Below are 26896 nucleotides of genomic sequence, written 5' to 3'. Positions count from 1 at the left end.
ACAATTGTGCTCTGGTTGGGAAACACCAAGGTTCAGCCCCAATCGGGGTGGGGTCCAGGCTGGGTTGGCGCCATCTCCTGACTTAGTGGATTCTATAGATGGGTCACTCCTTTTGTCAGGACTAGTCATCTACCAGACAGCTCCCTTAGAGGTAACTACCCTTTGAGATCACTGAGAAGTCCTCCAGTTTGAGCTAATTTGTGCATCGCATTCATCAGTTGTCCTTGGCATCCCTTGGCTTGTCACCCATGAGCTGCACATCCACTGGCGGTCAGGCACAGTACACTTTGACTCCCCATCTCACAGACAATCCTGTTTCCCAAGAGCCAACCCAGGACCAGCAACCCTTTGTGGCTTACTTGGTCCTCTAAAGAATTCAGAGGCAAAAAGAGAAGATTCAAAGGTGACCCTGGCAATCCCCAGGACTTCCCTATTCCTGTTAAATCTCAACACTATGTTGATGTGTTTGGCAAAAAGAAAGCCAACACCCTACCACCTCACTGCAGCTGACTGCCCATCAACCTCCAGCTGGGGACAGAGATTCCCATTTACTCCCTCTCCAAACCCAAACTACAGGAACTCCAGATTTATCTTGAGGAAAACCTGAAGAAGGGGTTCATTTGCACCTCCTCATCCCTAGTGGGGACCCCAATCTGCTTTGTGGTAAAGAAAGCTGTCTCCTTCCTTCATTGTGTGGACTACCCAGCTCTGAACAAGCCGCACAATATAAAACTGGTATCCGTTACCACTCATTAATGAGCTGTTTGAAAGACTCCACTCTGCCAGTCTTCACAAAATTGGACTTCTGTGAAGATTATCACCTGGTGAGGATCCAGGAAGCAGACAAATGGAGACTGCCTTCCATACCAGGCATTTCCATTTTGAGTATTTAGCCATGCTGTTTGGGTTGTGCAATGCCCCGGAAATCTTCCAGCATTTCATACTCTTCACATCTTTAGGGACATGCTGATCCAATTTTTCATCATTTATCTGGATAACATCCTAATTTTCTCCAAAATCAAGACCTCCACAATTATCATATGCACACTGTCTTGGAGCGGCTCCATCAAAACCATCTCTACACGGGAGTTATTTAAATTAAGCACCAATGTGGACACAAGAACAAATGGATATAAACTGGCCATTAACAAGTTTAGGCTTGAAATTAGGTGAAGATTTCTAACCATCAGAGGCGTGAGGGTCTAGAACAGTCTTTGAAGGAGAGCAGGGGGGCAAAAAAACTAATTGGTTTCAAGATTGAGCTTGATAAGTCTATGGAGGGGATGGTATGATGAGACTGCCTACAGTGGCATGTGGCCCATTGGCAACTGCCAGTAGCAAAAATCCCCGACTGCTGGAGACAGGACACTAGATGGGGAGCGCTCTGAGTTATTACAGAGAATACTTTCCCAGGTATCTGCCTGGCAGATCTTGCCCACATATCTCAGGGTCTAACTGATCACCATATTTGGGGTCAGGAGGGAATTTTGGCAGAGACCCTGTTTTTTTTTTTACTTTTCTCTGCATCATGGGGCATGGATCACTGGCAGGTTTAAACTAGTGTAAATGGTGAATGCTCTGTAACTTGACATCTTTAAACCATAATTTGAGGCTTTCATTACCTCAGCCAGGGACTAGGGGTCTATTTCAGGAGTGGGTGAGGTTCTGTGGCCTGCAATGTGCAGGAGGTCAGACTAGATGATCACAATGATCCCTTCTGACTTTAAAATCTATTAATCTGAGTCTATGAAGCTGGAAAATGTGAGGACAGAGTGGAATTCTTGGGAAATACCATCTTGCCCGAGGGACTTGCCATGGACCCGCAGAAGGTGGCAGCAATCTCTGACTGGGCTGCACCTAAGGATGAATGTGGGATGCAACAAATCCTGGACTTTGCTAATTTCTACAGGCAATTTATTAAAGGTTCTCCAAGCCTGGATGCAAAATGGGGCCTGGTTCACCTGGGCCACGTCAGCTCAGTCATCCTTGGATCAACTGAAGAGGTCATTCACCTTCCGCACAGACTTGTCTGGAAGTTCCCTGGTACTGGCTAGCATGGACACAGCCTCCCATCTACACCAGGTGCACTAAGAGCTCAAGAAACACTTGCAGTCTGCCAAAAAGGCCTATAAACACCCTGCAAACCAAGATGGTGGGGGATAGCTCAGTGGTTTGAGCATTAGCCTGCTAAACCGTGGGTTGTGAGCTCAATCTTTGAGGAGACCACTTAGGGATCTGGGGCAAAAATTAGTCCTGCTAGTGAAGGCAGGGGGCTGGACTCAATGACTTTTCAAGGTCCCTTCCAGTTCTAGGAGATTGGTATATCTCCAATTATTACCTTTATTACTATGATCAGGCTGCCCCCAATCTGTCCATAGTGGGACAAGGTGTGGCTCTTTGTTCAGAACTTTAAATCAAGCTGACCATCTACCAAATTAGACTACCAATACCTGGGCCCCTTCAAGATTATAACATGGGTGAATCGAGTGGCCTTCAGGTTACAGCTGCCCAATTCCTTGAAGATCCACCCCATCTTTCACATCTCACTTTTAAAGGCCTATACTGAGAACCTATCCCCAAATTCCTCCACACACCCCCCACCACCTCCCATAACAGTCTGTGGACAGGAGGAATACTTGGTTCACCAAATCCTTTATTCTCCATGAGTTAGAGGAAGACTACTACCTGGTGGAGTGGGAAGGATACAGTCCAGACAAGCAGTCTTGGGAACCAGTAAAGCATGCCTCAGACATAGTGGAAAAGTTCCATCAGAAGTACCCCAAGAAATCAGGCCCTGAGGCCCCTATAAGGTGCCCTTGAAGAGGCAGTACTGTCAGGAAGCAGGGCCTGCAGCGGAGCCAGTCTCGGGAAACATGACCTGGCCTGTAGTAGGCTGCCTGAGTGCCTACACCACCTGATTGGGTGGCAGGGTCAGCAGACCAGCTTTTAAGCCCAGCAGCAGCAATTTAGTGGCTGCCCAAAGCATTTGCCCACGGCTGCGATAGCTCTTGTGCCTATTGTTCCCAGCCCAGCCTAGCCCTGTTCTTGCCTTGCATCACTCTGTCATCCAGTTCTGACCCTCGGCTCCAATTCCTGACCTTTGACTTTGGCTCTGGTATCTGGCCTCTGATTCCAGCTCTGACCGCTGGGCCTGACTCCTGCTCCAACCACTAGGCATGACTGCCCATAGCCACTCAGTGACAGTGCTGTATTTTGCACATGTCTTTGTGGAATTTCATTTTGTTGATTTCAGAACAGTTCCCCAATTTATCAAGGCAATTTTGAATTCTAATCCTGGCCTCCAAAGTGCTTGCAACTCCATCTGCAAATTTTATAAGTATACTCTCCACTCCACTACCTTAGTCATTAATGAAGTCAGCAGGGTTTGAACTTCAGTGGTAAAAGTATGAGTCTCTACCACTTGAGCTAAAAGAACAATTTCCTCAACAGTTAGTAGTAGTAAAGTTTTATGTTGCTTTGTCAATCTGTCATTAGAGGGCAACAAAGTCAAACATGGTGCTAGCATGGATTACATCAACAAAGAGTTTTTGGCAAAATTTTCCCACTCTTTCTACTACTGGTTGTAGCAACAGTCAGTGCTGGTGCACACAGGTATTCAGAGGGACCACCACATCAGTCAGCTCTGCTCAAAACAGGTCTACAAACATGGTGCTTAAAATGCCAGTGGCAGTTGGCAGTTTTTCTACACTAGCACACCTACTGTTGCTACTACTAGTTGGTAGCAATGGTGTGACACTTTTGTCCTAAAAGCCTAGTGTAAACAAGGCCAAAGAAGACCAGATGACAAAGAGTGCAAACAACGGTCATGTCAGAACCTACTGTAGATCACCAGTAAAAGAGGTGAGCTGAGTAACGTCAGTGTAAAGATAGTATCTTAGTAAATCATAGAATCATAGATTCTAAAGACACCCTTCATACGATCCCATCTCCTAGCAGCACCTTATCTACATGAGCAATAGGAGGGACAAGAGAGAAGCTCGTTGCCCTTCACACACAAGACTCATAGGCGATGATGAGCAATCACCCATCATCACCTTTTGAGACTTCCCCTCCAATAACAAGAGGAACCACTGAAAAGCAGTTTGTCTACTCCCACCAGGGGTATAGTCCCACCACCACCTGTCTATCAACGGATTGCTGATAGATCTACTACTATCAAGAATAGCTCCCTTCATCCATTCCTAGAAGACCATCCATTACTTTGAGCAGATCTGTCTCTATGCCAGGAAACAGATTGAAACCATAATAAAAGATGGTAAAATAGATTGAATCCTACACCTGCAAGGTCTGATCTATCACCCACTTAGGGTTTTATACTGCCACCCATCCATATAGTAACTTCCTTCCACATAATATAGATTGGCAATAGGAAAGTTCATGTTAGATGGTCTTCATGGGGTCTCTGGGCTTGTCTACATACAGTTTTTGCATTGATTTAACAAATCAATAGAAAAATCCATTTCATTAAATTGGTGCAACCTCCTAGAGTGGATGCAGTTATACCAGTTACCAAAACAAGCTATACTCCTATAAATGCCTTTGTGCAAATAGAACTGGTCCACATTATGAGACTGCATCAATTTAACTAAAATCCAAAAATGTATGTGTAGATTAGTCCTCTCAGTCTTCTCCCTTTTCTGGTTACGGAAGGCTCTACTTGGGGTAGGGTTTCTGTAAACTCTCAATACATTTTATAAAATGGTAAAACTAGAGATCAGATAGTAGTTTCCCAAAATGTTAGTATCAAAGGAAAGGTTTTAAACATTAGGATAGTTTTTGTAAAAATGATTATCTTTTGAAATATCATCATAAAGACAAATTCCCTCCCTGTTTCTTTTGGACGGCAACTATAGTTTAGAAATAATAAGTCCTCTTCTGATTGTTGGAGTTTTTTGAATAGGTGATAGTCCGATTTGATTGCTTCAGATTCAAAAGGGCATGTCCTGTCACGCTAGAATAAAAAGGAATACAGAAAGGATAGGTACGTGTAAGAGGGTGGAAGTATTGTTTTTAGCTGTCCTGAACAATTCTTCGAGTTTCATGTGTTTAATCTGTCTTTCTGTGAATGCAGCCTTACAAATGTGCCAAGCCTTCCCATCTGTCTTGTAGACACTATTTGCCAATTCTCCAGCAACTGGCAGAGGCAAAAGAGTACACGTGTTGAGGCTCATAAAGAGGCACAACAACATCCACTTGAAGCAGTTTAATACATTGGCTGTGGTTCAAGGGTGTTCCGGTAACTAGTAAACTGAGAAGTCTAAAGTATACACAGCATGCGTTAATAAAAGGCTTGATGGAGAGCAAAGAAATCCTACCAGTCGCCACAAGGAAGGTTGGCCCCAGGAAATGAAAAGCACACAGTGGTGTACACGTGCGCACACACCCTCCCCGGGACTCTTTTGAAATCAACCCACCCACACTTCGTCCTGAAGGAGACCTGTGGGGATAGTCAGCGGGTGTCGAGAGCCACTAAAGATGGACCGTTGGCAGTGCTCCTAGACCATCGGAGACGGAGGTTTGAGACCTAAGGACAAAGTTTCCGCCCTCGGGATCTTGGCTCCATCCATCAACTGGAGTTCTTCACTATGAAGCTAGAACTCCAGAGGTTCCCGATTTAGCAAAGAGCCTGCGGTAAAGTACCGAAGACAGGAGCTGTGTGATGTGAGCATTTGGAAGCTCCCGCTCTTTCCTCCACAGTTACCTTTCTCGACAGGCAGCTACCAATCCGACTTGCTCGTGTTAAAGCAGGCTTGGCCGCCTGGGTGTGTACAGACTGATCCTGTTGCGGTGCAGGCTCCGCTCCGGAAACGTGCTCCATAGTCAGGTCAAGAAGACAGCGCTCTGGGGGAGGGAGAAGGAGCAACACTCTTCGGGAATTAACAATTACAAGCCCAGCCTGATTCCGGAGCGCTCTAGTCGACACGGAGCGGGCGAGCCTTGCTGCACCCTCGAGAAGGAAACAAGCGGGCGGGAGCAGGCGGCTGGACCGGTCCCACACTGAAAAACGGAATACAGCCCATGTACGATTTTTAAACCGGTTTATGTCCAATGCGATTGCGTGTACTCCCTGGTGCATGTGATAATGTGGTGCCGTACTGCGCGTGTGGCAGCCAGCGGCAGCAGACAGCAGATTAAATCGGACCGTGCGACTGGGGCTGGGCTAGATAATTGACACCTGCTGGGCGCCAAAGAGGAGAGGGGATGCAGACCAAGCGCCGGGGCACGGTCTGGAGCCCGGATCCTGGCGCTACTGAAGTCAGTGGCCGAGCCCCTCTTGACTTGACGGGGAGCAGGGGTTAGGCTCCACGCTGGGACCCCGGCGATGTATGTAGGTCACAGCAGGCACCAGTTTAGCAGAGCTGAGGCGCAGTTTTCATTGTAACCAGTTATCGGGAGTCGCTGACCCTGCTCCCTGGGCTGCCAGCACCTTTCCCCGGGGAGGCTAGAAGCGGGCGGGGGACTCGGCGCCACAGCGAGCTGCTCGTGCCCCCGAGCCCTAGGGGGAGCCGGGGAAGCCGCTCGCTGCAGCTCCCGCTGGCTCCGATCCTGAGGCGGCAGTGACGGCAAAAGCGGCCGCTATTGGTTCAACACCATATATGGGATGACAGGAGGGTCATGTGGGCTGCGAGGCAGCTGCAGCCCCGGGTCCCTGGAGAGAGGGATCTGCGCGCCGTGCCCGTGGGAGAGGGGGAGAGAAACAGGACGGGGGAGGAGGAGGCTGAGTGAAAAGAGACGCGAGAAGGAGGAGGAAGGGAGCGCGGTGCAGGGGCGGAAGAGAGAGCAGCAAAGCTGGTTAATTGCCACAATCTGCAGCAGGAGAAGCAGCAGCAGCAGCCGGCGGTGCCCTGTCTTCCCCGCTCTCCGCAGCCTGGAGGAGAGAGCCCTGCTGTGGGGGGTGATGGAGCAGCATGGGCACCCTTCCTATAGCACCCGCAGCCCAGCCTGGGAGGAACTGGTAGGTACATGCAAGCTCCGCACGGCACAGGCATTTCCTACTCGCCTGCCTGCCTGCCTGCCGCTATTGTTCAGCCAAGGGTTTGTGTTGTCCTCATTCCGCCTTATCAGTTTCCCCGTCACTTCTTCCCACTCACCAGAGCTTGTCTGCGGTCTCTCGCTCTCTCTTTCCCCGCTATTATGAGTGCCCCACAGTGTCTGTCTGGTTTGTTCTTGGTCTTGTCTTCCGTGGGAAGTGGAGTTATTTTACTGTTTTAGTTTAATTGGTTTGGTGGGAATCCTGGGCTCAGCCCGGAAGGCTAGTGTACAACTTTGCTGGAGGGGGAAGGGGAAGGAAATAAGATGATCCCCTCTGTGTTAAACAGTTTTTTTCAGGGAAAGACGGAGGGAAGCGAACCAGTGTTCTGATATGGGGGGTTGTGTCCTGAGAACAATCTGAATCTCTCCACATAGATCATTCCTCTAATCGAAATAAATTGCTGTTTATGGCTTTGCTTTAACTATTCTCTTAGCAGAGGGATGGGGCCTTTCCTTGCTGACGGCAAATTTATTTGGTTAAATATGAAATGAGGATATGACACAAACTTGAGGAAAGCTGCTGAGTGGGGGATTGTCGGTTTGTTTAGGCAAATCCTAGTCTCCCTTTTCAATCAAAGGAAATCATGTCACCTATATAGCCACTAGATTATATCAATTTTCCCTCTGAAATATTACCAGATTCCGTTGCTGAGCCTTTCTGTATTGTGCAAATACACACACACGCACAACGTGCAGTGAAGGATAAAAATAGCCTGTGGGTAAGTCACTTGTGGGATTTAATACGATCTCAGGCTGCTGCGGCTGTGTTCTCTCTGACATATTGACCTGATACTGTACTTGAAATGGATGAAATACAAGGCTATGCTGTATCTTATTATGACTTTGTGTCTGAAGGGCTGTGTGATTTCCTTCCAAGCTGAAGTGTCAGTCCCGTGCTCTCCTCTCCCCTGCTTGCTGTCTCCACCGGCCGGAGGTTAGCTTCACCCCCAGCCGCATGTGCAAATTTCACTTTGTTTTACTGTCGGTTTTGTACAGATGGTCCAGGATAAGAATATTTTGGCTGGTTGTTTCTGCATTTGCATTTTCAAGAGTGTAGTAGTCTTACACTGTATCTCTTTGAAGACACCCATAGTGAATTAAATTAAAATCCTAACAGTTAAGATTCGTCAACCTTACCTTTGTTCAGTTGCTCTATAGTTCTTTGCCCTTAACTCCTGGGTGTTTTTTGTCTGCATTGTTTGAAAGTTCAATTGCCCCCCCTCCCCCATTCCGTACACAGTTCCCAAATCCTACTTGAGAAGCAGCTTTCATAGGAAAACAGTTCCACTCATTTTTCAATAACATGTTGCTGACACCGAAACGATTAAATACATGTGAAAGGAAGCCTTCCAAAAAGATTAGACACCGTGATAGGAAAACGGCGAATCTGATTCCCATTTAATGTGTTACTTTATTAAACTGTAGTATTTACATTGAAGGCCACCATCTAAAACTCAGCCGAAACTCAGAACACAAAGCAAATTGAGTCCCACAGGTTGGAAATCCTAGCGTCATTTCTGGCTGAAGGATTGAGGCACATTTCCTTCCTTCTCACATCCAGTGGCTTGAATAAACAAGAAACAAATCACCCCCCCCCTCAATATGGGCAAGATTTGCCCCTGTACCTCTTGTTAACATTTAATGTCTCCTCTGTAAAACAAAGGTTTTTTTGTTTTGTTTTAGCCGGTTACATCTTTGCAGCAAGAGCCACATCACTCTTATTGCAGCTGACTTTTTATTTAAGAAACAAAATAATTTTATAGAGGAAAGGGCAGCAGGGGAAATTAGGACGTGTACAGACCCTGAAAAACCATAGAGAGGGACAAACATTATAGGGGAAACTACTTCATTTATTGCTGTTTCCAGAACTCTGCATATTAATTACCCATTCAAGTTATCGGCAGTTACATGAAATGGCTATTCCTATAATACTTCTCTGTAAACTACCAAAAATGGGCATGGAACAGAAAACACAAGTTCACCTGCTTCTAAAATCTGGGCTGTACATGTGTAAAATTTCAAACTTCCATGCAATTATTTTCTGTATTTAAGGCACACTTTTACAAGGGGAAAACTCCCAATGACTTCAGCCAGAGCTGGATCAGGGCCTTAGTAATTTCAAATACGTAGAAGTAATACATAAGATTGTGAAGCCCAGTCCTCACGCAGAGATTCAATAGTTTTGTCTATGTTAGGCTTGAAGGATCAGCCAATTTATGTGTATTTAAATTAGAAATATACACAATGTGTGTTACACATGGTTGGTAACACTTTAAAGAGTCTAGACTCAGTTACTGACTCTTTATGTTGGCCACCTATGATGTGTAGATTTGATCTTCTGTCTGATCAAAAGCACTGATACTTTCAAAATAATCCCTTTGTCTTGGGTAATATTGCCTTTTTCATGATATTCTATAGCTCTTCATCTAGAAGTATACTGATAAGCTTTTGTAGCCTGTACTTACGGAGCCATCTCAGTCACCACTGAAATACAGCCACCACGGTGATAAAATTTCGGTAGCCATTCTGCTCAACAACAGTATACAGGTGTATTGTTATATTTTGCTTTGTCTTTTTTTTTATTATTAAGGAGGTCATGTGGAGAATAACAGACAGAATAACCGAATTCAGACAGGCAGTGCATAATCACCTGAAATTTATTTGCTCAGGATTCCAAGTCCAGTTAAACAATTGTACTTAGCACTTATATACAAACAGTAATCCTCACAATTAGAAATGGTTTAATACTTATTTAATAATAAGATGAACAATGCTTTATTAATCTAATTGCATTATTTGACCAGCTCCTCTCAGAACAGCCTGTGAGGTGCATAAATAAGTATTATCCCCACTTTACATATGGAAAACTGTGCCAAAAAGGTGAGGTGATTTGCCCAAAATCACGAGAATCAACGTGGGAATTGGAACTCTTTGCTCATGTTTGTGATCAAATCTTATTTTTTCTCACAGTAAATTATATCTAATGCTGTTATTGCAAATGGGTTTCAGTCATGCTATTCCTAGTGACAATATTAAAAGCTGTACGGTGTTTAAAAAAATGAAGCTGATTTGTCCAGCACTTTGGGGTTCCTTGAATATGAGGGGAAAGAACTTCAGCTGGTGAAAACTGTCATAACAGCATTGACTTCAATGGGACTATGCTAGATTTCACCACTTGAGGATCTGCACCGAAATGTTCACATTTTACTTTATTCTTTCCACCAATCTTCATCTGCTCTAGTTCTGATTAAAATGTTAACAACTCTTAAAAATAATATGAAATATAAAACACGTTAAACAGAAAGCAAGAAAAAAACATATCCAAATATTATATAATAGCTGCATATTTAAGTACATATAAATGTCTCACCTATGTGCACCATGAACCAAATTCAGCTCACAGTAAAGTCAGTGGCCCCTTGAGTGCTACCATTCATTCTACTGTAGTTAAAAGTCAAATTCACTGTTGGCTATAACATGATGTATAAATCTCAACGTGGGAGAGAATTTCTTATACCAAATCTGACTTAAATCAGTTTGATTAAGTTATAAGATAAAGTATAACAAAGGTATAATTGTAGTAGTTTAGCAAGATGAGAGCCTGAACCTGCTGTCCTCAATGAGGAAAATATCATTGGCAGTTTTCCCTGTGTGAGCACTGTGGCCATGATTATGTAGATTAGCGCCTTTCTAAAGCAGAACCTGTAGAAACATTGATATTTTATAAATTGCCTCTGTACAGGCACAATATGTACTTTTACAATAAGAACTGTTTACATTCATATAAATGAACAGTTCAGGGTGATTTAGCACTTACACAACTTTATTCACCTTCAAAGCACTCTACAAACATTAACTAATTGCAGAATATAGAGCATATTATCACACAAACTTCCATTAAAAACTCTGAAGAAACCATATTATAAATGATCTGTAATTATGGGCCATACCCAGCCACTTGGACAGATCTAGACTGTTGCTACTAAGATAATCAAATATTAGCACAGAATACCCCCCACCAATGTAGCTCTTTCCCCAGCATTCCAATTTTGTAAAGCTGAAATCTTCATTAGGAGATACAAATCATTCTTTTGGGGAGGGCCATGGCCCTGTTCACAACTGAAGGCCTGTAGCTGCTAGGGCAGAGTCTTGCATTGGCTCTGTAGAGTGTAGATCCATATTTAAGCACATCTAGCAATTCCTACACAGTACAAGAAGCATCTAAGGACTATTGTGCAAGCTCATAGGGTGGTGTAGCAGCCACGGGGGAGCTACACTGTATTCCTGCACACTGGCTGTTTTCCTAGCCCTCCTGCACTTCATCCAGTTACTTGGGGTTTCATAAATTCATAGCATTTTAAGGCCAGGAGGGACTATTAGATCATCTAATTGGATCTTCTGTATTTCACAGGCCGTTAAATTTCATCAGGTTACCCAGCATTGAGCCAAATAACTTGTGTTTGGCTAAAGCATAATTTCCAGAAAGGCATCCAGCCTTGATTTCAAGACATTGAGATGGAGAATCCACCACTTCCTTTGGTAGCTTGTTCCAGTGGTTAATCACCCGCACTGATAAAAATGCATGCCTTATTTCTAATTTGAATTTGTTTGGCTTCAGCTTCCTGCCATTGGCTCTTATTATGCCTTTCTCTAATGGGCTAAAGACCCCTGGAGTATTTTTTCCCCATGAAGGTACTTAGACACTGTAATCGAGTAATCTCTCAATCTTCTTTTTATACGCTCAACAGATTGAGTTCCTTAAGTCTCTCCCTAAAAGGCCTTTTCAGCAGCCCCACATCCTTTTTTCTGCCCCTTTATCATTTTTTCAACATCCTTTAAAATGTGGACACCGGAACAAGATGCAGTATTCCTGTATCAGTCTCACCAATCACATATATAGAGCTAATACCTTCCTGCTCCACGTCACTACTCCCATTTATACATTCAACCCGTGCATGAGCCATTTTTGCCACATCACGCTAGGCACTTATGTTCAGTTGCTTGTCCAGTATGACCCCTAAATCCTTTTCAGAGTCACTGTTTTGCAAAGTGCAGTCTCCATGTGCTCTGTAGGTATGGATTGCATTTCTTGTTCCTAGATGTATAACTTTGCATTTGGCTGGCTGCAAGAAGCTGTTAGCAGTCTAGTTAAATTTGTAATTCCCTTGCACATGTTCTAGGGTCCACTACTCACAGGTTCTAGATATGTGACAGAAGTGGGGTTTTTAACTTAAAAATATCTAATACTGTAAGTTTAATATTTAATATGATAAAATATATTTAAAATCAATTGCTACATGATCCAATATTTTATCAAATTCAATATGGATTTTTAAATTAGTCACTGACTCTCTAAAAAGTAAAACTGGTTTGAAAGAGAAAATTAGATTAGTATTCTGATCTGGAAAATACTGATGCTATTTATTTAAAAATGTAAACATTCCAATGTGAGGTCTTGAGCCTGGAAACATTTACACATCTGCTTAACTTTAACCACCTAAGTATTTGCAGGATCGGGGTCTAAATTACATGCAACTAAATGATGCTTTAGAAAAAAAAAATCCAGGGCGTGCTTTTCCAAACACATTTATGCAGGTGAGTAACTATAGCCAACTGTGTAATCCCATTGAGTTATAACATACAACCTCAGAATTGTACACTTAGTTAATATGCAACCCTGTAACATGCTTGGTGTCTGAATGTGCCTTTTTTCCTGTCATGTCTTGGCTCTGTGTATACACTAATCTTGCAGTGATGCACCACATGACAGCAGAAGTCCATTTGTAATCTCTTTGTAGCAAGAAATGTCATTTATTTTTGGTTCTGTACAGAACTCAACACAATGGGGCCCCAAACCTGTAATACAAATAAATAGATAATATTCATATATACAAATATTTGCAGGACCAGGCTTCATACTCACAAATATGGGACCAAAGCCTGTCCACCTTACTCATGTGCGTTGTCCCAATAACTTCAGTGTATTGCTTACCAGTATGAGATATTTCACTGACTTAAATTCAACAATTCACAGTGGTAAGCACTAATATAGTAGCAAGTGTTTATAAGATCAAGATATAGTTGCATGTATTTGAATATTAACCAAACACACACATAAATATTCAGTTTGAATACACATTCCTAAAGTATACTCAAATATTTGTAAATGAGTCAGGATCTTTTGCAGTTTGTCATCTCATTAAGGTTTATAGAAAAGGAGACTCACATAAGTTCCCCTTTGGAGAAGAATTAGACATGGGCATATTCATCCATTAGCTTCTTTTGTTACCCACAATCAAAGGCAATTAAGCTAGGATGAAAAGTGCTGTATTACAGGTAGTTGTTATATCTGTGAAGTGGTGCTTATGGCAGGATTTGGCCCCTAAAGATAACTGTTCCAATGAATGACACAGAAAATAATGTGCAAATTCCTTTAAAATATTTCCAGTAGAGTAAGGCATGAGCAAGGGTGGCAGAATCTGACTTTAAGTGCCTGACACAACTTGAAACCAAAGCCCTGAGCCTGCAAAGATTTATGCAGTGCTTAATTTCCCATATTGTGAAATCAGTGGGACTCCTCAAGTAAGTGAAATTAAAGACATAAATAAGTATCTGTAGGAGCGGGGCCTAAACTATGGTTTCCATTTTGTTCCTGTGACATATTTGGGATTTCAGATTCCTTTCTAAAAACCATGAATGGAATTGTAGATGGAATATATATTTCTTTGCCTTATATTAAATACACACACTGACAAACATTTGTGTGTTTTTCTTAAATGTTTTCTTAAATGTTTCTGTGATTAAAATACTGATCCATATACACTTATTATAAACCAACAGACCAGAGGGATTATTTTTTTTTAAGATTCTCACAGCTGAAACACTCTGGCAGTGTGTCACAAAAGTTTGAGCTACAGAATGAGAGACTAAAAGAGTGACAATAAGCAAAAGATGCAAATGGAGAAAACAACAAATATGGTCATTAGGGAGGTGGACAGACAATATGAGAAAGTAACTGTAAGCGTGTTCTTGCAGATGTGTAATGTTTCAGGCAGGTGGGAGAAAAACAAAAGATACTAGGGGTGTCCTGTTATTTATTGTTTGTATTGTGACAACAGTTAGAAGCCCCAATCATGGGCCAGGACCTCACTGTGCTAGGAACTGAACAAAGAACAAAAAGTCTCTGCCCCAAACAGCTTACAAGCTAAGGTTCAAACTTTAAACTGAACCAATGCAACAAAGGTCTTTCTCATCTAGAGCAAAATAGTGTCTTATTTTTGAAGGCTTTCTATATACACATAACCCAATCCCAAGCAATCTTTTATACCTCAAAAAGGCAGAAAAAACAAAAAACCTCTATAAAATCCACTAGTGACTTCACTATTGCTAATTAGTATTACATTGAAGGGGTATTACATCAGATTCTACAGAGATGGGTGATAGTATAAATCCTTATGGGAGGTCTACATTACACTAGAAAATTATATCAACACGACTGTGTTGGTTGGAGTGTGATTTAAAAAAAAACACCTATATATTTATACCGGGGTCGGCAACCCTGGCACGCGGCTTACCAGGGTAAGCACCTTGGCAGGCTGGGCCAGTTTGTTTACCTGCCATGTCGGCAGGTTCGGCGGACCGCGGCTCCCACTGGCTGTGGTTCGCTGTCCCAGGCCAATGGGGGTGGCAGGAAGTGGCACAGGCGAGGGATGTGTTGTCAGCGGCTTCCCGCTGCCCCCATTGAGACAGTGGGAGCCGTGGTCCGCCGAACCTGCTGACGCGACAGGTAAACAAACTGGCCCAGCCTGCCAGGGTGCTTACCTTGGCGAGCCGCATGCCAGAGGTTGCTGACCCCTGATTTATACCACTATAAACCCCACTGTGTATGGAGTTATGCCAGTATAAAGGTGCTTTATGCTGGGATAGATTATTATGCTTCCTGAACCAGAACAAGTTATACCTCTGCAAAGCACTTTTATTGTGATACACAACAGAGGAAGTCTGCAGCTTTGAAGCATCAAAACTTTGCAATGTAGACAAGCCTTCAGATAGACAGTGTTTTCTTACTGCTAGGCACGCTGGTCCCACTATCATTGAGGTCACTGACTTTGTCTTCACTACAATAAAGGTGTGGTGGTGTTTTTTAAATCCAGAGATAGCTATCTTGATGTAAAATCCTAGTGGAGACAAAGGGCACAGTATTTTTTACCTCAGTGTAGCTAGTTGAAGTCAACACTGCACCCCCCACTAGCTACATGGAAAACGACCTGTGCATTGTCTCCACTAGGATTTTACATCCAGATTAAAAAGTTTGGTGGTGCAATGAAGACATAGCCATTAACTTCTAGCGGAACAGACTAGACTTCTTCCCAGCAGTGGTGCTGGAACTGGGGGTGCAGCCAGTTTGAAGTAGTAACAACAACCACCACGTGCGTGGTTTCCATCATCAGCCCCCCGGCTTGCCAGCGGCTCAGCATCCCCACGCAGCGGTCAGAGTGCGGCTGCGAGAGTAAAGCCGGCAGCGAACCCTAAAGCTTCCGCGCCCGCCTTGGCGGGACTGGCCCGCGTTTGGGGGTGTGGGTGTGTGTGTGTGTCTTGGCCGGGGGGCAGGCACTCGTCCTGCACGCCCCCGGCCTGCAGCGCCCGGCGGCTGCCCCCTTCCGCCACAGGTCCCTTGGTACAGCCAAAGAGCGCGGAAAGTTGCCCGGAGGGCGGCTGGGCAGCGAGCAGGGGAGGGGAACGCAGAGCCCCCCGCAGCGGCTCCGGAGCCAGACAAAGTCGCGGCGCCCGGCTCCGACCTGGGCTGGGTCCTGACGCCCCGGGTGCGGTGTCCAGCCTGTTGCTCTGTGCGGGCGCGGGGGGGGCTCTGCGGCGGGGCGGGGGAGCCGGCTGGGCGGGGAGCGTGTCCCCGCCGCTCTCCAGGGGGCAGCGGCCGCCCTCACCTCCCCTCAGGTGGGAGCCGGCAGCGCGGCCCGGCACCGGCCCCGGAGCGCAGGGGGAGGCGGTGGAAGATGGCGGCGGGGCGGGCCGCTCCTCCAGCGCTGGCTGCGGGCTCCTCCTCGGCTTGTCCCCGCCGCCGCCTCCTCCTCCCCCGGCGCCGCCTCCTGCCCGGGGAGGGGAGCGGCAGCCCGGGCTGAGCCGAACTCGTGTGCGCTCTCTCGGCAGGAGTCCGAGAAGATGGCCGGGGCCGAGGCGAGGATGAGCGGGGCCGGGATCCAGCAGCAGCAGCCCCAGCCCGCGGCGGTGGGAGCCGCGGCGGCGGCGGGAGACGAGTCCTCGGACAGCGAGGGGGAGCACGAGGGCCCCCAGAAACTCATCCGGAAAGTGTCCACCTCGGGCCAGATCCGCAGCAAGGTAAGAGCCGGGCCGGTCCCCGGGACACTTCTGCCTGCTGGAGCCCAGAGGCTGCCGCGTCCCTCCCCAGCCCCGCACAGCGAGCCGGTGCCTGGGGTCCCCTCCTGCCTCCCCCCAGCTGGGGCGGCAGCCTCTGTCCCCGCCTGCAGGGGGCTGAGCAACCGGGCTCGGGGCGAGTCGCTTGCAAAGCTCGCAGCCTACCCGCTCCGTCCCGGGCAGAGAGGGGCAGCATCCGTCCGGCCAGCCCAGCAGCGCCTCTTCCTTGGCCGAAGCCCAGCCCCGGAGCTGTCTCCATTCACTCTCCATTGCATGCCCCTCGGGCTCCCGGCTGGGCGGCCTCAGCGCCGGGAGAACGCCAGGCAGGGCTGGGTCCAGTGTGTGTCCCCGCTGGCGGGGAGCTCGCTAGCCCCAGTGACCAGCGCCTTGCCTACGGCCAAGTACAGACACAAGTTTTGAAACCCACAAGGGCACGTACGATTCCTCTTTGAAAGCGGGAGTGCCACGAAGGAAACATGATTTCCGTTTGAAGCCCACGCTGGAAATATGGAAGGAAACGTCTATCCATTCCTCCGGTTAGGCGTGAATACTTAAAAATAGCTGTCAAAATTTAATGTTAATGCCTAAGGGAAAGTTTTCTGGCCGTCTCAGAAGGCTTTGAAGTCACCCAGGTGGGAATTGCCTACTTTCTCATTCTTATCGACTTCACACCTTTCTTGTAAAACTAATGCAGATAAGATTGCTCTTGAGGCTCTAGATAATCAGTGCTAAATACTTTCCCACTCAGGAGGCTCTCAAAACACTTTACAAACTATGCCCTGATCCAGCAACTGGATCCTCACAGAGAAACTGCCTGCCTGCCCAGTGCCCCGTCGAAGTTAACGTTTCTATGGATGTAGTGAAGTCAGTAAAGACCTTGTACTACTCAGCAGTCATAGAGTCAGTTTTTGGGATCAAAACGACTCTGCAGGCCCACATTGTTTATACAACAGGTCATTCACTGTCGTTTTCTCTGCAGAACTCTCCTTACTGTTTGGAGGATCAGTGGCAGTTTGAGGATCAGTGGCAGAATATGGATTGCATTTTAGTAAAAGATTAAGTGCAGCCACGTCCAGGTGAAAAGCATCAACTGTTTAATAGCATAGAGTAACACTATACAACAGTTCAGGGTAGAAAGAAATCCCCTGTTAAGAAGGTAGGGTGACATTCCCTTTTGGTTACTAAAAGTCAGTTTTACTATTACAGATCTGTACTTTCCCCATTGGGGAAATTCTTGTAGCAAAGCATTACTTAATATTTTGTTTTTGACAAATATTTCACATTCTTTAAACTTAAAACCATACAAAAAATTCCATCTTGACATCTCTTGCATGTGACTATCTTCAAAATATTAAAAAAGTAACAATGTGTAACACTTCTTTTTAATATTGCAATGTTAAATGTGTTAATTTTCAAGCATCTCTGAAAAGGTTTATAATCACATAAAGAGATGTTATGAAGTATATGAATGTGATAGAATCAGTTCTGTGAGAAATAATATTGTCTTGCATGCTAAAAAGACACCTAATGAATTGTCACTTTTTCTAAACTTAGCTTGCATCTTTTGTTCCTTTTGTGTGTGTGTGTGTGAATCAGATTTGTATAGGAAAGACTAACTACTGATATAACTGTTGTGTAGTGTGTGTTCAGGAAATCTAGATTCTTGCTTTATCAGTTACAACTGACGATAATATGCAAACCAGAATATAAATAACTCTCCACCTACTTAAAAGTGATATACTTTTGTTAAAGAAAAGAGCTGTAATAAATACTTCACTAGCACTTTATTTTATAACTCATGATGCATTATTTTAAAGTATCTATATTTAGCCAGACAACTCCCATTTAGTTTAAGGATGTTGTATGTTTGCTATTGTAGTGGTTGTGATCAGTGGTTACATGAAACCACTGGAACAAAGAACACCAGGGGACTTTTCTTGGACTCAGCTAGTCCCTGTCATTGAAATTAGATTGGTTAAGATTCACTTACTCAGTGATTGTGTTTGTAGGCCAAGGTTTTACTTACATGGATTGGGTTCCTCTGGCAGCTAAGAATAGACTTTTGAAAGAGACCCAAACAGGTATACTGCATTTATTGTTCAAGTTTGTGGGGCAGTATAGTTTAACACTGCTATTTTTCTCAAGTGTTTGTTTACATAGTTTCTTGAAACATTTCTGCAGCTTGTATTGATTCATTAGCTTAGAATGCAAAAGCCTCTGTTGGTAAGTGCTTTTTTGTTTTTGTTTTAGTTTTAGTAAGGACAACTTTACTTTTAGATGTTTTGGTACAGTTGATCACTAGTGAAAACTCCATTTGAAAAGAACCACCATATGGTAGTCATTCAGTAGGGGATTTTTTTAATGTTGTGTATATCATAGCGTTAATCAAATGCATTTATCTTAATAGGACTGCCTATCTTGCTCCTTTCATAAACATATATTTGTCATTTCTAAAACTGGCAGTGCTCAAAGTGAACCGCTAAACTTCAGCTCTTCTCCTGAATTAGATACAAAAAGCTTGTTTACTTGACTAAAGAAAAATGAAATGGGAAATGAAAAGAAAGAAAACTGCCTTTGAAGACCTCGTTAGACTGATCAGTTATGCACTGCTCCTCAATTAAGACTTCTGCTGCAGCATTATTTATTGAAGGTCCAGTTTTGCCCCACTTACTTATGTGGAGTAGCATTTTCTCCACAAGTTTCGATGGTATTACTTTCACCGTACGTTACTACTCACCATGTGTAAGAATGACAGGATCAGCTCTTAAAATAGCTAAGTTACTTAATTTGAATGTGAATTTAGTAATGTGGTATTACATGTTGGTTTGGCTTGGATGGCTACAGTTTCAAGCTTAACAATAAACCACCTGTCCACACTTTTAAGGGCATGTCCATGGTACAAATAGGACCATTGTCCATATCAAAATTCTGTCAGTGAATCTTAATCATCCTCTGTACCCTCTAGAAGGCTGGAAAGCAAACAAATTTGGACTCTGACAAACTGAGGTGGAGGGAGCAAGATGTGAAGTTGAAGACTGAAAATATCCTTTGGGAAAGCATCCTCTTTTCTTAAACCTGGGAGCTGTTTGCTTAAGCACCTTGCTGTTTTCCATTGCCAGGGTATCATGCAAAGAGAGAGAAAGTCTATAAGGTATCCAGAACCCAAATCATTTAGTGCTCTTATAAGTTAAAATCAGCATCTTTAAACATTATCCTGGAAGCTGCTGCTTACTATGGTGCACAGGTGTAATATACTCTCTGAAGAAAATGCCACTAATTAAAGTTTGCCACATTCTGCATCGTCTGAAGTTTGAGAGGTCTTCAGTTTCAGTCCCAAATAGAGGGCATTGCAATAGATTAATAAGTAACGTGAGTTCCCTCACTTTTTTCCCCTCACTGTGAATGAGGAAGTACCCATTTAATATTTTAAATGTTGCTCACTGGGATAACCTTATAAAATAAGCGCATCCTTTTCATGATGCTCTTGAGAAACAGCAGTCATACAGTTTTATAGCTGCATGCTCAGTACTGTACCAACAATATTATATGCAAGACAATTAACCTAAAATAGCAGAAAACACTCTACAGTCCAAAGGCCAAATTCTGTCCTTATTTACACTAAATGTGGCATACTATTTCAGTTCCTTTCAAGATGATAGTTCAAAAGTTTCTTCAAAGTAGACAGTACCTACTTAAACAGAACAGGTAGCTTATTTCAGCTGTTTGGGGCAGCAGTTCCAAAAGTCCTCCTATCATAATCAGTTTGGTTCTAGTCACTTTAAAATACAACTGGGTTTAGTGAAGAGCAAACTACAATCTAAGAAAACTGTAACGGTCTTGTTTCAGCTCTTAAGCCTATCTGGGAAAAGAGGATTCAATTTAGAGCTGATACATTTTTTTAAAAGTTTGCTTGTCTCAGGGAAATGGTCCCTGAAACACTTTGAAGCAGGTTAAATAGATGAGTGTAGTTACCCACTTGGTTAATGAGGAGCAGGATTTGTATCTTCCGTAGCTGACCTTGCTTCTCAGATGTGTGGTTGTTTTTCTAGCCTATGGTTTATTGTGGGATGAAGCAGATGTACTCTAGTGAAAATGCAGGGAACTACAGTGTGATGGGTTGGATCACAGAATCCCCCTTGGGAACTGCCAACTGATGTGCCAAGATTACTTCTGCCCCTGCTTTCCCTGCCAGCTTGGGACTCCAGCACCCTGATTTGTTGAGCCAGACACGCCCGTCTGCTCCAGCACAGACGCAGGGTCTGAACCACATGCCCCAAAGCTGCAGACTTAACTGAAAGCAACTTAAGAAGTGTTCCTGTCTTTAACACTCAGATGCCCAACTCCCAATGGGGTCCAGACCTCAAATAAATCCGTTACCATGTATAAAGCTTATACAGGGTAAACTCAAAAATTGTTCGCCCTCTATAACACTGATAGAGAGGTATGCACAGCTGTTTCTCTCCCCTCTCCCCCGTTATTAGTACATACTCTGGGTTAATTAATAAGTTCAAAGTGATTTTATTAAATATGGAAAGTAGGAGTTAAGTGGTTCCAAGTAGTAACAGGCAGAACAAAGTGAATTACCAAGCAAAATAAAATAGAGCATGCCAGTCTAAGCCTAGTACAGTAATAAAACTGAATACAGATAAAATGTTACCCTCAGAGATGTTTCAGTAAGTTTCTTTCACAGACTGGACACCTTCCTACTCTGGGCACAATCCTTTCCCCTGGTACAGCCCTTGTTCCAGCTCAGGTGGTAGCCAGGGGATTTCTCATGATGGCCGCCCTCTTTGTTCTGTTCCATCCACTTATATATCTTTTGCATAAGGTGGGAATCCTTTGTCCCTCTGGGTTCTCACCCCTCCTTTTCAATAGAAAAAACACCAGGTTAAAGATGGATTCCAATTCAGGTGACATGATCACGTGTCACTGTAAGACCCCAAACCTTCATTCCTCCCAGCCTGACTCACAGGAAGGCCTGCTTGCAAACAGAGCCATCCACAGTCAGTTGTCCTGGTTGATGGGAGCCATCCAGATTCCAAACCACCATTAATGGCCCACACTTTGTAAAATTACAGTAGGCCCTCAGAGTTATATTTCATATTTCTAGTTTCAGATACAAGAGTGATACATTTATACAAATAGGATTACCACACTCAGTTGATTATAAGCTTTGTAATGATACCTTACAAGAGACCTTTTGCATGAAGCATATTTTAGTTACATTATATTCACACTCATCAGCATAACTTCATAAAATCATATAGAGTACAATGTCACATACAGAAATAAAAATTGAGAGGGGTAAATAAACTTGCGTTGTCCTGTGGACTGCCTTTTCCTTTCCCCCCTACACCAAATATTTCTGCTGCTGCTTTTACACAAGTACTTTGTACTTACACAAATAGATGTTCTGAAATTGGGATGTGTTAAGTCAGCAAAGATGATACTGCATTGTTATTTAGTGTAACAATTCTAACGATAACTTTTATCATCATACTTTTTCTAAACTCATTTGCTTTTGAAATGTCAGCAATCATTCTAGGGTAATACAAATAAAATAATAAAAATACATAGTATCAATTTGTCTTCAGTATGTAACACCAACCATTTATGAAATTGAACTTTCAGAAATGTTTTAAAATCTACCACATGCTTCATAGTGCTAAGTTTCTTTAGTCAGTTGCTGTTTGCTTCTGGTATAGGTTTCTCTCTAGTAAGTGGCTGATGACAGTATTAATATTAGATTTCAGTGAATATTATTTTCTCTTCTGTAGTCTGTTTTATCTAGTGTTTATTTGGCAGTTTCAGACTTGGATACCAGCTGGCCAGTTGTAAGCCCAATGGTAATTTGACAAAACAATATTATTTTCTGTACAAAAAACTGTCATGAGAATGTTAAGGTGTCAAATCTAACTTTAACTTAGTTCTCTTTGCATATGTGTTATGGTTGTCCGTATGACCATATACTAATTCTCAAATTCAAAGTAACTGACAATTTATTTTTCAATAATAGAAACACGTGTAGCAGCTTTAAATTATATTGTCATGCATATTCACAAGGGGCAGATTCAAAGTTAGAAAGTGTGCAGTGGTCCTCCTTAATTTCTTTGGCCTGACACTGTCTGCAGACTCTACAGGGAATGAGCCTCGGAAATGCTTGCCTCAACCCATGTGTACCTGCACTGTTGTTTTCACTACACAACTAAGTTAGTTATGCAGGCATGCACAGCCCAACCATCCTTAGCTGAATGTTTCTGAAAACTATTGAGAATGAGATTTTTTTTCAAAGTCTCAAACTCAGTTTTCAATTCAAGCAGCTCTTGTCATTGGGGGCTGTTCTGTAAATTCAAAATCATCTTTTCACTTTAGGATGTTTCAGTTGTAGCCTTGTTCACAAAAGGGTAGAATAATTATTTTTTATAATTGGAATAGTGCACTCTTTCTCCACTCTGCTCATAATTATATTACTGAACCACATTACACAATTTTCCAGAAAAAAAATCACGCTTGGAAAATTTTAGTCCAAAACATGACAGTTTCAGAAAGTTATGAGCTATTAGCATGGAGTGTAGGAGAGAGTGCAGTTAGAATGGAAAAGTTATGCTATTTTAAGAATAGTGGTCATTGGCACTTCAATTTGTAATATATGTTCGTATAGCTGAAATGAAATCTATTGAGGTTTTTCTTTTGTCATATATATATAAGCAAAACTTATGTTGCTTCTAACGCTGCATATCAGAAGTGGGGGAGGAAAGGGAGGTGCTTATACAATCTATGGTAGATAGCTACAAGTAGTTCTTGAAAGAGACTAATTGCTTTTGGTGTTTTGTGAGGAGTATATTTTCTTGAAAGGGTTGATACTATTTTGGTTAGAAAAATAACAGAAATGAAACTGTTTCCTGCTGGCTGGTGAGCTACAGATGTGAAGAAAGGCAAGACAATCAAACATTTATCTAGATTAGTGTGAGAAATTTTCTTTTTATTGCTTTCTGAATCAATTTTTTTTAAAGGTGTTGGGGAACAAAGGTCAAGAAAATCTTTACCCAGTTTTATGCATTCGTGTAAAACTTCCACAGAACTCTGCAGACATGTTTGTATAGCCTATCTATATGTGAAAGTCTTCCACAAATCTTTCAAGGCTTTATCCTTAATATTTATTGTTGTTATAATCTATTATTTATATGTTGGTAGTTTCCAAGAGGAAGACAGCATTTGCTGAAACATAATTGGTAAATATATCCTTAAGGCAATATTGTAGCTTTCTTTCTTTTTGTTTTTTGTCCTACTTTGTATATTGAGGTGCTGCCTTTTAAATATTGAGTGATATGACTCACATTATTATAGTTCAGTATTCCTGTGTGATAGTTTAAGGAACATTTTACATGCTTTAAACAGTTTTCCAGGCCAAGTTATTTAAATCAAGCTAATTCCAATTAGTTGAATGCAATTTTGTAGTAATATATATGGAGGGGGAAAATGGACAAGGTCTAACAAATTATTAGCCCTGCAATGTGTTTTCCTTTTAACTGTGGAATGAAAATGTAAATGTTAAGGCTTATGTTTGTTAAGGCTTATGTTTGACTAGCAAAGATTGTTTCAAGCTTCTTTGAAAACTGACATTTAAAATTAATGCCTTCTAAGTTTTTCTGGGTTTTAGCAAATGCTATTTGTTAGTTCAGATGGGTGTGACTAGGAAGTGTTTGCACTCCATGTAAGAATAATTGATGGTGTTTTATGAATGGAATGTTTTATTAATTATAATTAAAATAAATAATACCTAATAATACCAATAAGACCTCAAGACTAGACTGCTTCCTATCTTTCCCCTCTGCTTACTGAATGCCCTTCTGGCTAAAGAGTCAGACTGAACATGTTTATCTTGCAGTATGACCTAAAGATCAGCAAACTCTGGCTTTGAGGGAGTGCAAGAAGGCGTGTATTCTTGAAGAAAAAGTCCCCTCTAACAAAAATATCTTATACCAACAAATTCAAGAGTCCAACCCTAGCCCCAGATGGCAAGAGTATACTGTAACTGCCATGCCAAGGCACAGGGACGGAATGCTCTAGGAAACAGCTGGGTCTCAATCCATTTAGGGCTTTATAGATAATCCATCAACATCTTGAATTGTTTCCAGCTGTGAATAGGAAGCTAGTGCAGAGCATAGGTTTAATTTGCTCACATCAGACTGCCACATTTCATTATGCACTAGCTGGAACAGCCAAATAGTTTTCAATAGTAGCCTATAGTAGAATGCATAGTATGACAGTAGTCTGTCCTGGAAGTAACCAGAGCATAGATTACTGTGATGATGAGGTTTATATAAGAATGGAAGGCTAGGATTGTCTAGGCTAGCTGAGGATGATAGAAAGCATCCTAGACAAAAAATGTCACTTGACTTAGGAATGGTGATGGTTTCAATAAGACCATTATGAACCTCTGAAATGGAGGCTGAGCATAACTCCTCATTTAAGGGATAAATTGCAGACACTGCCCATTTCTTATGGTTTCTGCATCCATCCATCTGTCAGCATCACCTCCATTTTGTCTGGACTAAGCTTTGTACAGTTAGCTCTCATCCAGAATTCTATCTCAGCCAGGCACATATGGCATGGAGACTGCAGAGTCTGAGCTCAATGTGAAAGTCATGTAGAGCAGGGTATTGCCATACTAAATGACTGGAGCCCCAAATATGATTTGAAGCAGCACTGTGTAAATGCAAAACCATATTAACATTACCTGATGGGGGTAATTAAGGCAGAGAGCGGTTCAGTGACGTGGCAGGATGGACCCATGGAATTGGCATTGGATTTAGAATCAAGAGAACTGGATTCTAGTCTACTTTTCTGTGATTTCCTTACTGTTTCTTACTAGTATTTGGAGTGAGGATAGGCTGTGCTGTGCATGCATGTGTTATTTGCTCAGCTGTATGGTGAACATACATATCTTGTTAAGTGTGTAATGAATGAGATTGGCTTCCTCAGAAATTATCAACATGGCTGGGTCTGCCCCCCCACCTGTTTAATAATTTGGTGACCTGACAATCTCACTTATTTAAAAAACAAAGCAACTTTCTATCTTTTCCTGTGGAAAAGGGGGAAAAATTATATCCCTACTTACCCCCTTATACCCTCCACCCCTCCCTCCCAAAAAGTGAAATTTCAAAACCAAACTTCATTTAAAAAAACCTCCCTAACAATTATGGTTGCTGATTGACAACAATTTAGTTAGCTATCATATTGTTACTAAAGCAAGAAACTAAGGGCAAGGGGCAACTAAGCAAGTAAACACATAGTCGTGGCATGTATGTCTTACACTGCACACATGATAAGCAGGAATAGTATTCTTATAAAGCATGTGTTTCATCACAATGCAGCAACCATAATGGTGGCCCGAAATAGCTGTTATTTCGTTGGTAAGCTCAAAATATAAACACTACACAAGATACTTAGAAAAAGAAACATAGGCCCTGATCCCACAAACCACTTAATCATGTGTTGAAATTTAAGCATGTTAGTAGTCCAATTGATGTTTATGGTATTTATCACATTCTTAGAGCGAAGCACATACTTAAATGCTTTTGCTGGATCGGGATCATAAAAGTTGGTCAACAAGTACACATACGTATATACTTATGCTCTTCTCTGTTACAGTACTTATATTTGCTATTTTATTTGAATAATGTATTTTTCAGATAAGTTTATTGTCATTTGATACCTGTTACTGTTTAGCAGTATTCTTTTAAAAAGAAAATACTTAGGTAAATACTGCAGCCAAAATAACATAACTCTCCTACAGGGATTGTTGGAGATTTTAACATTGTTGTGTTGTGATGAAATAGACATTACTTTATATTTAATGAGAAAAATGTTTATTGTGGGTGTAGTGGCCTTTATGATGTCCTTAGCTATTCATTTCTCTGCTTTTAAGTGTTTGGGTTTTGTAAATGATGTGAGAGGTAGCTGCATTATTGTCACTTAGTAACCTTAATGGGTATTTGAAGCTAAGTATTTAGTTTTTGTGAGGTTGTGAGATTCCATACTTGTTCAATGGGAAGTTAACCCCCCTTTTCTCCCCCTCCAGGACTACACAGGAAAATGCTTTGAGAGGATGTACACATCACAATCCTGTAGGTCCTCCCTGAAAAGAACGAGTGAAACTCCTGTAAAACCATGCTGTGTACTCATGTAATCTTGTAGGTCTAGCATGCTTCTGTGCTGAGATGACCTGACTCAGGCCTGCCTGGTCTACACTGAAAATTATGTCAGTTTAATTCTTCTGTCGACGTAGCTAGTGTCTCTCGGGGAGGTGAATTACGTACTTCCACAGGAGAATGCTGAAGCACTCCAGCGGCCCGGCTTCAGTGGTGCAGCTGTGCTGCTGTAATGTTTTGAGTGTAGCCAGACCCTAAGTTCCACATCTCTGGAGATTTAACTAGATCAGTGGTTCCCA

General features: G+C 42.7%; 1 protein-coding gene across 5 annotated transcripts in view; it reads left to right on the top strand.

The window, feature by feature from the left end:
- The first annotated feature begins 5354 nt into the window (after positions 1-5354).
- The window catches only part of DGKH (diacylglycerol kinase eta), a 259630-nt gene continuing 238088 nt past the window's right edge, over positions 5355-26896 (top strand). For 3 of the 5 annotated variants that reach the window (XM_039496971.1, XM_039496972.1, XM_039496970.1), the window contains exons 1-2: positions 5355-6976; positions 16219-16407. In XM_039496971.1, coding sequence (XP_039352905.1) covers positions 6623-6976; positions 16219-16407 — 543 coding nt within the window. In that variant the 5' untranslated portion in view covers positions 5355-6622. Of the gene's footprint in view, positions 6977-15586; positions 15628-16198; positions 16408-26896 lie in introns of those variants that run through there. The other 2 variants (XM_039496975.1, XM_039496973.1) reach the window with 2 other exon arrangements.

Source organism: Mauremys reevesii, linkage group 1 (assembly GCF_016161935.1).
Source record: "Mauremys reevesii isolate NIE-2019 linkage group 1, ASM1616193v1, whole genome shotgun sequence".
NCBI lineage: Eukaryota > Metazoa > Chordata > Testudines > Geoemydidae > Mauremys > Mauremys reevesii.
This window is presented reverse-complemented; position numbering and strand designations above follow the sequence as displayed.